The sequence below is a fragment of the Nothobranchius furzeri genome, chromosome 2 (assembly GCF_043380555.1).
Source record: "Nothobranchius furzeri strain GRZ-AD chromosome 2, NfurGRZ-RIMD1, whole genome shotgun sequence".
Taxonomy (NCBI): domain Eukaryota; kingdom Metazoa; phylum Chordata; class Actinopteri; order Cyprinodontiformes; family Nothobranchiidae; genus Nothobranchius; species Nothobranchius furzeri.
Window position 1 is genome coordinate 52,592,382 of NC_091742.1, and position 13,124 is coordinate 52,605,505.

General features: G+C 38.7%; 2 protein-coding genes across 5 annotated transcripts in view; both read left to right on the forward strand.

Annotated features, from left to right (window-relative positions):
* Nucleotides 1–2,718, forward strand: part of LOC107377374 (hepatocyte growth factor activator) — a 29,451-nt gene extending 26,733 nt beyond the window's left edge. Inside the window, exon 14 of the mRNA XM_015946908.3 lies at nucleotides 2,378–2,718. Within this exon, the coding sequence (XP_015802394.3) occupies nucleotides 2,378–2,545 (168 nt within the window). The 3' untranslated portion in view covers nucleotides 2,546–2,718. The remainder of the gene's footprint in view (nucleotides 1–2,377) is intronic.
* A 2,886-nt stretch (nucleotides 2,719–5,604) lies between these two features.
* Nucleotides 5,605–13,124, forward strand: part of LOC107377376 (protein Dok-7) — an 81,137-nt gene continuing 73,617 nt past the window's right edge. For all 4 annotated transcript variants that reach the window (XM_054747801.2, XM_070546425.1, XM_070546417.1 and 1 more), the window contains exons 1-3: nucleotides 5,605–5,746; nucleotides 5,843–5,888; nucleotides 9,103–9,333. In XM_054747801.2, coding sequence (XP_054603776.2) covers nucleotides 5,693–5,746; nucleotides 5,843–5,888; nucleotides 9,103–9,333 — 331 coding nt within the window. In that variant the 5' untranslated portion in view covers nucleotides 5,605–5,692. The remainder of the gene's footprint in view (nucleotides 5,747–5,842; nucleotides 5,889–9,102; nucleotides 9,334–13,124) is intronic.

A 13,124-nucleotide genomic window follows, 5' to 3' on the forward strand; every position in this document is an offset into this window, starting at 1 on the left:
TTGTGTGAGCCTTGAGCGCAGCTTTGTTTTATTTATACTCGTTACAGAGAAAACTTGCTCACAAAGATAAGTTTATTTTCACTCTACATTGTAAAGTATGAAAATAAAGTTTTCACAACCATCTCGCGGGCCGGATTTAACCCGCTTGCGGGCCGCATCCGGCCCGCGGGCCGCATATTTGACACCACTGAAATAAAATATATACAAGTGTAAAGGGTTAAATTTACATTTATTTAACGAACCATAAGACATGAGATTCCATAGTAAATATGAAATCAGTCTTATGGATCTTTGGGTACTTTTAACCAGAAGATTGGAACTTTTTATTGCAGGGATTATGTAACACTTCGTATTAACTGAGAGACAACGGAAGGGAGAGTCACCTTTAAAACGTTTAAGAAGATTTATTTCTTAACAATTTTAAACAAGACTAACTCTAAATTCTAAGTGAATGGATGGATCTTGGTGTGAATGAGACGTGAGATAAAGAACTCTCGTATCCGGAGAAGCAAGTCTGAACGATGTTGTGATGTTTTGCTCTTAAGCTATGATCAGAGTTTCATAAACACATGAGATGCCATTTTGTCGCGCTACACATACCCTTAGAATGAGACCTCCGTACAGATCCAGACTGTCAGGTCCTCGAACCCCCCCTTTGGTACCGGAGCCGATGAAACAGTGTCAGCAGTACGACAGACTAGTCTTTGGATTGTCTCCTGGTAAAAAGCGACAGTTAGTTGACAGCGTCAGATGGACCCGGAGGGTCAGTGAGTTCAGCTTTTATTCTGAAAGGAACCATTGCTTGGTTGGTAAAATGCAACAGCAGCTTGTTGGTTCTTTGCTTAAAAAGGAAGTCCCAGTGGCCGGTCCGATACTTCTCTTAGAATGCGGTGAACTGGACTAAGATGGCGTGGGGACTGGTTTTTATTAATCTTGATGTTTTGATTTACGGTCGAATCAAAGTTGGACAGATTTATAAACACCACAGAGACTATGCCACGCTTCAGAAAGGAAGGTTCCGATTGGATGAGAAAGATAAAATGTGTCATATGTTTACATTACATGGATCAGGATGTCTAGTGCAGCTAGATTAAAGTCATATTACTTATTAAAACTTACTAATCATAACATTGTCATTTCACAGATTGGTCAACATCTTTTTAATGACTAACGCTTTGTTTGATTAGCTTTATTAAAAATAGAGTTCTTTGATTTATTAAAAAGAAAGAGTTCTTTGTCTTCATTCTTCTCTTGGGCTGGAAAGGAAGCAGTTTAGAAGCAAATGCATGAGACCTTGAGGCAATATCTCATGCAGATTAGTTCTTGCTGAGGAGAGGGGGGGAAATGACTTTTAGGTGGAAAACAGTCATTTCATTCCATTACACAAGAAATATATGATGATAATAATAATAAATATTTCATGTATATGTAACAGTGATGTTAGGGCTAAAAGGCAGAATGTAAGTTTTTTCTCATTACATTGGAACTTCATCTTGTCCCACATTTGGCAAGTTGGGATCTGGTCACCCTAGTCGCAGCAGACCAAACTACACAGCAGTAATCTAAATGACACAAAACGAGAGATTCAGCTAATAACTTTCTTATTTGATACGGCATATATTTCTTAAAATATTTAACCATAGCCATATTCTTTCCCATTTGACTTAAAACCAGTCTCACTGGACTATCCCACCATAGCAACTCATCCAGAATTACTCCAAGCAGCTTTGCTTCTTTGACCTGCTCAATTAGATCATCTCCAACTGACAATTTCAAACCGGAAGCTTCTCTTACAAAGTAATTCGACCGTATTATCATGCACTTTGTCTTCCCAGCATTCATCACCATCTTATTTTTTGTAATCCTGTCTTCTAATAACCTTAATACTAGAATTACATTCAGTTCTTCAACATCTTTTCCGGATGTATACATTGTTGCATCATCTGCATATTGCACCTGTAAAACTTTTAACATTCCCATTTTTCCTCACTGGATTGTGTAATAGTTGCTGCCTGACCACAATAAAATGTGTAAAAATGGCTCCTAGTTGTTTTGCTTCCATTTCCCATAGAATACAGGAAATTATATCTTGCATTCAACCCCCTGCAGCCTCCTTAGTGGTTCCGCACCTATCTCTGTTCTGGAGACGCTGATATAAAGTGAAAGTATCACGGAGCTACTGGAGATAACATCAGATGGCAGTGGGGGTTTCCCTGAGAGGAGCACTGGAGCTTCTGATTCACAAGCATCTTCACCCACCAAACAAACCACTCAGCCTGAAAGCGTTTTGACACAGTCGCGTATACATGTGACTCAGCTGTTTGTAGGAATAATCCATGCTGGTGTGTTTACTTGTGTGAATCATGTGCTTTCTCAGGGTGACTCCGGGGGCCCACTGGCGTGTGCGAAGGGTGACATCAGCTTCTTGTACGGGATCATCAGCTGGGGAGAGGGCTGCGGCCAACCGGGAAAACCTGGGGTGTACACTAGAGTGGTGAATTATATGGACTGGATCAACTCGGTGATCAAACCCAAAACTTTATGACTGAACTTGACCTCAGCTTTAATTTTAGTTTGATTTAGAATTTATAGAAAGATTTAAAATGATGCTGCCTTGGATATTTATAATATGTATTTTGACTGTGAACTAAGTGTATGACTGAGAAATGACTTGAGCAAACTTTGTTTCTGTAAGACCAATAAAACATTCCCATTCCCTTTTATTTCCAGGTTTATTTAGTTACATATGCAGATATTTTTCACAATATTTTTGTTCACAAAAAAATTATTTTATACAAATGTACACATTTAAATTTTCTTTTCAACTTTAGTTTTTAGACAAAAATGTTCTATGGTGTCCCTAAGAGGACACTAGACAAACAACAAAAAAACATTTCATTTGTTTATTCCTTAATTGTAAAACTAGTTTAAAAAACAAACAAACCGTAAACCAGAATTTTTTCCCCTCAGGGGTTCAATACTGTAAGAATAGATTGTTCTACCCCTATTTTACAATTTCATGTAATATCAGAAACCTCAGCTGCTGGCAGAGATTGGAATTGTGGCATCAACAAGTTGTCTCCATGCCATGTTCTTTTTTTCAGCTCAGCAACTAACCCAGGTGATTTCAATCAGCACAGTGAATGAACCTGGTTCAGTGAGCAGAACTATATATATATATATATATATATATATATATATATATATATATATATATATATATATATATATATATATACATATATATATACATATATACATACTTATATATACATACATATATATACATATATATACATACATACATATATACATACATATATATTATGTATATATATACATAATATATATATATATACATATATGTATATATATTATACATATATATGTATATAAACATGTATGTATGTATATATATTATGTATATATACATAATATATACATGTATATATATACATATATATGTATATATATATTATGTATATATGTGTACATAATATATATACATGTATATATATTATGTATACATATATATACATAATATACTGTATATACATATATATACATATATATGTATATATATGTATATATATATATGTATATATGTATATATATATATATATATACATAATATATATATGTATATATATACATGTATATATATTATGTATATATATACATACATAATATATATGTATATATATTGCTTCCAGCCGTAAATACGGAGGTATGGAGCAGGACTTGAGGTGCAAATCATTTTTTCTGCCTCTAGATGGTTCCCCCTGAGAAAGAAAACTCAGGATTTCTGATATTAACAATAAATAAAATGTATTCACTTTCGATTAGATTCAGATTCAGGAACAACAATGTGGTTTTCCTCATGGCCGTGGAACACTGGACCAGCTCTATGCCTTTAAGGGAATCCTGGAGGGTGTGTGGGAGTTTGCCCAACCAATCTACATGTGTTTGTGGATTTAGAGAAGGCATTCGACGCCGTCCCTCGGGGGGCCCTGTGAGGGTACTTCAGGAGTATGGGTTACCAGGCCCTCTGATGTGGGCTTTTAGGTTGCTATATGACCGGTGTCAGAGCTTGGTCCGCATTGCCGGCAGTTAGTCGGCTCGTTCCCAGTGAGAGTTGGACTCCACCAAGGCTGCCCTTTGTCACCGATTCTGTTCATAACTATTATGGACAGGATTTCTAGGTGCAGCCAAGCTGTTGAGGGGATCCGTTTTGGTGGCCTGAGGATCAGGTCTCTGCTTTTTGCAGATGATGTGGTCCTGTTGGCTTCATCAGAACATGATCTCTGGTTTTTGTTGGAGCGGTTCGCATCTGAGTGTGAAGCAGCTGGGATGAGAATCAGCTCCTCTAAATCTGAGACCATGGTCTTGAGTCAGAAAAGGGTAGAAAGCCTTCTCCAGGTCAGGGACGAGGTCCTGCCCCAGGTGGAGGAGTTTTAAGTATCTCGGGGTCTTGTTCACGAGTGAGGGAAAACTGCAGCATGAGATCGATAGGTGGATTGGTGCTGCATCTGCAGTGATTCAGGTTTGTACCGATCTGTCATGGTGAAGAGAGAGCTGAGCTGGAAGGCAAAGCTCTCGATTTACCGGTCGATCTACGTTCCTCATCTATGGTCACGAGCTTTGGATAGTGACCGAAAGAACGAGATCACGGATAAAAGTGGCAGAAATTAGTTTTCTCCTCAGGGTGGCTGGGGTCTCCCTTAGAGATAGGGTGAGAAGCTTGGTCATCCGGGAGGGGCTTGGAGTAGACCTGCTACTTCTACACATCGAGGAGAGGAGCACGTACTGTGCCAAAGCTGGAGCACATCAATAATCTGCGCTCCTGCGCAGAAGGAGGAGACGCAAATCTGTTCAAATGCTGGAAACAAAACTTGAGAAACGGACTCCGGTGTGTTTTGTGTGTGACCCAAAAAGTAGCTGCATACTAAACATGTAAAAAATAAAGTTGACTACTTTGTGGGTTATTTTTAGAACATAACTCACGCGATTAAGGACCACTGTAACGAGCACAGATCTGATCAACAAGCCACCAACCTATAGCAATAATGCAATTGGGCTTACTTACTTTTATGATGACACTCCAAAAGTGTTCCTGCACTCCGTATTTGCGTGGTGTTTTTCTTTTTGGGACTATAATTTGTCCTAAAGTTGAAGTAGTAGAAGCCAACTTCTTCTTCTTCTCTGAAATTTTTGAGCCGAGAATCTCGCACACCAGTGGTGTTCTGTTGCCAAATATGCAAGTGGAGGACGCAAACTAGTGTGGCGGTTCAGCGAGACCAATGACAGGATGGTCCAATGATTGCTTTTAGTCCAAAATGTGTTAATGGCGGAGGCTTTTAGACAAATGCGAGAGAACAACTTTAAATTAATTTTTTTATATCCACAATATATTTATAGCTATACTAATGTTAGAACGTTATTAAGAGACATTAAAAATGTTTTAAGCTAATTTGTTTTCTGCATTAGCTGTAGCAGCTTTATTTTGAAATGCTTTGACGGTTCCTCCCAGTAGCAGCAGCAGGTGCCAGGTAGCTGCCAGTGTCGTGACATTTCCCCCACGTGACTCCCTTTGGCTGGGGGGTAAAAGGGGGGCGGTTTACTGAGCAGCTATTTTGAAAGTGACCCTTCATTCAGGCAGCGCCTCTGCAGCTGTCAGGAACCATGACTGAAGATGACGGATTCTGTTGTTGTGGAGGGATACGCGAGACTCCGAGACGGGAAAAAGGTGCCTACTTTATCTTTGTTTACCGGCAGGAAACGACACAAGTTCTCGCGCGCACCATGTTTTTACTCATAAAAGTTTTGTTTTGTTGTGTCCCAGTGGAAAACCAGGTGGCTCGTATTTAGGAAGCCGTCGCCTGTCGCAGGTAGGATCACGTCAGCTCACTTAATCTTTAGCCTACAATTACTTTATTTATTTGCTGATGTCATGCTAAAAACCTTCTCCCATGATGGGTCTATTAGGACTGAAACTTGCTGCTAAACGTCATAATTTGATGCATGTAATTTTCTCAAAGATACACTTAGTTTACATAAAAATGAATTTGTAATAAAATGACAATTTTGTTCTTATATTTGTGAAAATGTGCTTGTTTGCATTAGTGCTCAGCTTAATTTATAAAGAAATTTCTCTAAAATTCACTTTCTGATAATAAAATATTTCTTAACCTGATTATGCTCAACAATAAATAAACTCTACATCACATCACAGCCCAAAAAATAAAAGATTAAAGTTTTGTAAAATTAGATTATTGAATAACCTTTATTTGATTTAAAGGTATAGGTTGCATTAATAAACATGCTACAGTGTAAATGTACCCAATTATAGCCAAAAGGCTAATTTCCAATGGTAGTCCCCCTGCCTGAAGGCACAAGAGCAACATTTAGATTTAAAAACATTTAAAAAGCATTAAAAGTAAAGCAACATTACACAGAGGACCCCCCCCCCCTCACACACACACACACACACACACACACAAACAATACATCACATGTTAATCATCTAGTCAGTGTGTTGTACATTAATGTCTCATTCAAATTTCTCATTTCAGCATATTAAAAAAAACTTCATTTGACTCAATATATTATTTAATATTTTTAATTTACATACTGTTGCTAACGCAGACCCCAAAACTTCTCAGTCAATTAGATCACTTTGTTTAAAACCACAGAGAAATCAAACATGGGATACACAGCAAATGTACATAAATAAGGCATAAATACCAGAATGATGGATAATCAAAGGCTGGCTCTGACTAAGCATCAGAGCTTTATAAATATATGTATTGTTATTTGTCTAAATAAGTTTTAAATTTGCTTACATTAAAAGTTATATTTTCAGAACATCAACATGTTTCTCGCTTTATTTGACAGAAAACAAGAATATCTTCCAGCATGAAGCTGCTTGTTTCTTTTTCCTGTCGTCTTTGGATTCTGAACAGCTTAACATGCTCTGCAGGTTGAGCGCCGCTTCTCTTCAGATCTTTCATCTCCGTGTTGTTACAGCTGTCTGCACTCATGCCTCCTTCATATCCGTGCACACACACACACACACACACACACACACACACACACACACACACACACACACACACACACACACACACACACACACACACACACACACACACACGCAGTGATCTGTCAGTTGACACTGATTGTCTGAAACTTGTCAACAGACGAAGGGACACTGCAGCAGCTTCTGTGGGTCAGCATGCAGTCGTAGCAGAAACGTTGTATGCTTTATTACAGCTTTGAGAATTTTCTGCATGAAGACAAAATGTAAAATCCTCTGATCTACATCATAATTTAAATTGGGTGCAATTTTAAATGGACAGTTGGGGACCTGTTGCAATAACTAAATAACTAAAATTCAGCCTGTGAAAAATAAATTGGATCTTTATGGTATTTTTCTTTGAACATCTTAGGTGTGTTCTTGCTGTGTTGTTTCTCTAATTCCATGCTGGAGTTATTTTTTAAAACACAGAGCAGTTCTGTTTACCTGTTTTCCCGCTACGTTTCGTTTGCGGCTGCAAACTTCCTCAGGCTGATGCTGATGGTGGCGTCACTTCCTTCTCCGTTTATCTGCGGGCAGCAGAGGATGTTGTCGCCCTCTGCTGCCCGCTGTCCCCTCTCCGATGATGCAGTCCCATGCGTGGTCCAACGTGTAGACCCCATCGTCCCTGTTCATGGTCCCACATCCACGTCTCCTTATCTCGATTGCTTCTTTTATCCATCTTTTGTATTTTTGTTGTTCGGTGTTTATGATCTGTGTGTGGTCCCAGTCAATTACATGGTTTTCTCTTGTGCAGTGATCTGTTACGGCTGACTTCTTTATTGTGCTTTCTGCTTCTTCTTTTGCTGCTCTTGTGTGCTTACGATTTGTTTCTTTCTCACACTCCTTTCTGTGTTCTATTGTTCGTGTGTTGAGTTGGCGTCCGGTTTCTCCTATGTATGTTTTATTGCAGAGTTTGCATGGGATTTCGTAAACGACTCCACATTTAAGTCCAGCTGGTATCTTGTCTTTTGGGTGCACTAGTCTGTTTCTAACTGTTGTGTATGGTTTTGTAGGTGTGTTTATGTTGTGTTTTTTCATTGTTGCTCTTATTTTTCTGTTATGCCTTTAATGTATGGTAGGGTTATCACTGGTTTTGGTTCTTGTCTTTCTGGGTTTCTGGTTCTTTGCTTTGGTTGTTCTTTTCTTTCTGTTGTTGTTTGTTGTTTTCCTTTGTTTATCGCCCATGTCGGGTATCTGCGGGTCTTTAAAGCGTGTTGTATGTGTTTGTCCTCTTGTTTACGGTCTCTTTCTTCTGTTACCATGTTTGCTCGGTGATATAATGTTCTGATTACTGACATTTTGTGTATGGTGGGGTGTTCTGATGTCCATAATAAATATTAGTCTGTGTGTGTTGGTTTCCTATATGTGTTTATGTTTAGAGTCCCGTCGGTCTGTTAAAATTTTAACCGAATAAACAAAAGGACATAAAAATATACAAAATGAGAAAAACTTGCTTATATTTATACATATGCATGTATTAATTTCTCCTATATTTAAGCTGAAATGAGTCAATGTTCATGATTTCTTTATATATTAAAGATGAAATGTTGCAATTAAAATGAATGTATACAATATTTTTAGAGGGAAAAATATGGATAAATCAAAATTAAATTTAGATGAAAAAAAAAGATTCTGGGTTAAAGTTGAAATGGATGTTTTATTGAGCCGTACTCATAAAAGCAACAATACAGAAGCCCATTTATGCCATTAAAAAATAAAAACACATGTCTCATAATTATGAGAAAAGGTGAAGATAATGTTTAACAATCCAGAAGTTTAGCAGGGGGGGGGGGGGGGGGGGGAGATCAACCAACGTTTTACCCTCTGCTTTTACATGCAGAACACGTCAGTCAAAAACTGTATCTGTACCTTTTGCATTAGACGAGGCAAAAACATCAAACACGGTGTCACAACATCAGGGCTCATCCTCATTCAGGAGGCTTACGGCAGCAGGAATGAAACTGTTATCTTGGTGTTCTACACTGAGGTCTTTGGTGCTAGTGATGGATTGTGTCCTTCTCCAGACTGTCTCGTTTTGGTGGTGTTTAAAGACAAATCGGACAAAGTTCAGGGTAACAAGGAGAAGGCGAGCGTCACGTTGGAGGAGATCTGCGGCCTGGAGCCTGGACCGTGGTACGAGGGTGTAGCCTTTACTCTGGTCCTCCTCTGCCTGAATCAGGCTGCTCTGCTGGGCTTCGACAGCAGGGAGGCATTGCAGGCCTGGGACGTCCGTCTCCGGTACAGCCTGGGAGAAGGTGGGGACATCCAGCTTTTTTCTTCACTTCTTATCTATGTTTAGATGTAGATAACATGCTAACAGCTCTGACATGCTAATTCTTTTTCTGTTTTGAATTTGATGCTTTAAGTAGTTTGCTGCATCAGCGAGACCCAGTCACACACGGACCATTAATAGGTTTGAACTGGTGGACAGTTGGCACCAGAATGGTAAAGATGATGGTACTGAGGGTGGGACGAGTGGACGTGATTGTGTGGGACACGCCGAAGACTAATTACCTCACAGTTGTTCCCTTTCTGCTCAGAGTTGTGTTGCAAGAACTAGCTGAGCCTGTGTGTGTGTGTGTGTGTGTGTGTGTGCGTGCGTGCTGAAATGTCACCTGCTCTGGGCCACCCCGCTCTGTGTTTTTGCTGTGCCTCTGTGACGCCTCATGAATCTCCGTTAACTGGGGCGACGACGCGCCGCAGCTGGCCAGAGGCTTCCCCATCACCACCTCCATTAATCTCACCTGTTTGTTCAGAGCAGTCCAACTGTAGGAGGAGAAGCTGCACCTGTTTGGGGTGAAGATGAGCTGGTTCACTGGGAGAAACCTGCTCATTCGTCTTCTGGTCTGGATTTTCCCACCCTTGTTTACAAGTTGTTGATGATGTGGTCTATTGTGTTGTTTTTGTCCCATTTGTCCTTTTTATGATGAAGGCCAACAAATCAATACTGAAACAAGTTCTTTTTTTTTGACTTTTTTTTAATCCTGTTTGTTGTCTGAAGCATATGGCCAGCAGTAAATCCTAATAGAACATCTTTCATCCCAGACCCAAAGGAGGTGGGGAACTTAATAGCTCATAAGGATGTGAACACAAACTAGACCTCATGGCTGACTGGTTGCTCAAACTGTCTCTTGTCACCTAAGCAGCCCTACTTTTCACGTGTCAACCGTCAGGGTGATGTTATTACCTCACTTCCAGGGGCACTCAGGTTTGACATCATCATCAGGATGAGTTCACCCTCACTTCTGCTAACAGAAATCACGCCCAAACATCATGTTTAAAATTTATTTATAGGTTTTTAATTTATTTACTATTTTTATGTATATATTTAAATTTATTAGACTTTTTATTTTATTAGACCCGAGCAGCAAAAGCGCTGCAAAGGCCTATTGTATCAGCTCTGTTTATTATTATATTATATCCATTTTACATTTTTATTCCCTTTTTGCTGCCGCTTTACAATGAAGACCCCCTTAATAACTGCTGTTAAGTAGTTTATAGATGTGCTATTAACTGATCTGTAAACACTTTATAAATGATTAGTGTTTATTATGCAATCATTAAGAGTAGGAAAGAGAGAAAACGGACTGGTTTCTTGCTAAATAGTGATATAAACCTGTTCCCTTGTGAACTTCATCTAGACTCAGTCTAAGTGAGCTACTAACTTGTAAACACCATGAGAATTTGGAGCCACAACTTTTTATTTTATAATGTAGTACTGAGCTCCTAAAGGGGCGTTGATAAACAAATGCAAAATGAACCTTTTTTTAACCAGAACAGTACAAAAGTTGGACTTCTGTTCAAAGCTTAAAACAATGGAGTACATAATTAAACGAACGATTTACAGATTCAGGCCAATTAAATTCTGTGGAGCTGCAAAGTTTTTTTTTCTCCAAATATGTAAGTCTAAGATGTTCAAAGTTAAATAAATAGATAGGACATTATGAAATGCTGAAATAAGAGAATGTTTAGTAAAAAGCTTACCTCAACATTTTGTAATATTTTTCATTCTTCTTTTAAATTGATCTTAATAATAAAAAACATTATTTCAGAGTGAATTTATATTTGTCACATGAATTAACTAGCTAGTATTTATTTACACAGATATATATTTCATTATGTATTATTTATTAGTTTAATTTTAGATACTTTGGAGTTCCATAACAAGGTAGTAATTTAGACTGAAATGTTTATATTGAAACCCAAGATGAATGAAATATACACGTGAACAGATTTGGCTCACTATTTGACACAAAACTGGTGAGTTTTCTCTACACATAAATGCATAGCAAACCCTTGTTAATGATTTATAAAGTGTTACGGATTATATAATAACACATCTATTAACTATATAATAACACATCTATTAACTATTTGTTAGCCATAAATTAGGAGACCCTTATAATAAAATAGCACCTATTTTCACACATCAGCCATTTAAAGCCGCAGTAGTGAATCTACAGAACAAGCAAGATTGTGAACACAAACATGGTCATGGAGCACTCACCCCTCCCCTCGGGTATGGGTCCGCTTCCACCAGAACCAGAAACCCATGTTGCCAGAGGAAACGAGAACTCGCTAAACACCAGTCAACATTTCTAGGTCCAAGCGTCTTTTGTTGTCTGTGACTTCAAATGGTGTTTATCTTTTTGGGACTGGTAGTTTGTCCTAAAATTTATTGAGCGGAGAACGCCTCACACCAGTGGTGTTCCGTAGCTAAATATGTGAGTGCGAAAAAAACAACGCCGTAGTTCGGTGAGTATTACGTTCTCGACTCTAGTTAAGGGGAAAATTCAGGGAATGAAACGGGTTGTAAAATAATAATTTATCTTTCCTTGTGTTCAATTGTAATTACAAGAATTTACAAACAAAACAAAAACCCAGCTGGGACCAGGAAGTTTTACACACAAAACAAACACAATATTTGGCATTTCTTTACCCACAAATTATCTTTAACTGGTACCAACAAAACAACTAAGATCCTAAAGCTAATAACAAAAATACCAAGTTTAAAACAGATCCTCTCCACAGTTTGGACCAGAAAAGTGCAGAGATTTACTCTCAGTTAAAATAGCACTTTCTCAAGATGTTAGCAGACTAAACCATTTAACAGAGAAAAGGGAGCGTGGAGTGGAGTCAACCCATGGGTAGGAGTTGCTCCTCGTGTAATGGTTCCAACGATGTTTTATCCTCCTCATGTGGCAACCGCAATCAGTCCCAATCCGCCTCAGCTGCAGCTTCTGCTCTGGAGCTGTCCGTTGATGTTATTTGGGGCAAAGTTCACACAAGGCTGCTGGTCCTTGGCAGAGTCAAAGAGTTCTTGTCCCCAAAGGCTCAGAGGATCCATGTTGTGTGACATGAAAAGTAAAACACAACCATAAACTTCACACAACCTACCGGGGAACGTAACAGTGAGACCAACAAGCAGATGTTCCAATAGATGCTTTCAGTCCGGAACGTGTTATTGGTGGAGGTATAGGGTTTGTGATCGTGACATCATCACGGACACGGCCGCCCTGTTGGCGGCCTACGAGTCCTAGCTTTTTACTTGTTACTATTGTCAACCGCGAGCTCGGCCACGTTCTTAAGCCCATAAACATGTCTGTGCACATCCCAGAAAGCAACGCATAATCATGCATTATCCCGAGCCCTATGTAGACAAATGTGAGATAACAACTATAATATTAACTATAATATTATGTTTATTTTTCATCTGCACAGTATATGAATAGGTATACACTGCTAGAATGTTGTTAAGAGGCATGAATAAATAGCTTTAAGCTAATTTGTTTTCCAAAATTTGCTATAACAGCTTTAACTGATTATGCTGAGCTCCAGGCTGTTCATGAACCTGTAGATGATGTTTTTATTTAAAAGTTCATTTAGAATAATTGTAATAAACAAGCATGATCTTGGTTTTGATCTCCACTTTGCAGGCTTTTATCATTAGCTCAGTACTGTAGATCCTGGACTTTCCACTGAAGACAAAAAAGATCGTCGGGACTGTTGAACCTCCGATTCAGGAGGAGCAATGTGGTTTTCGTCC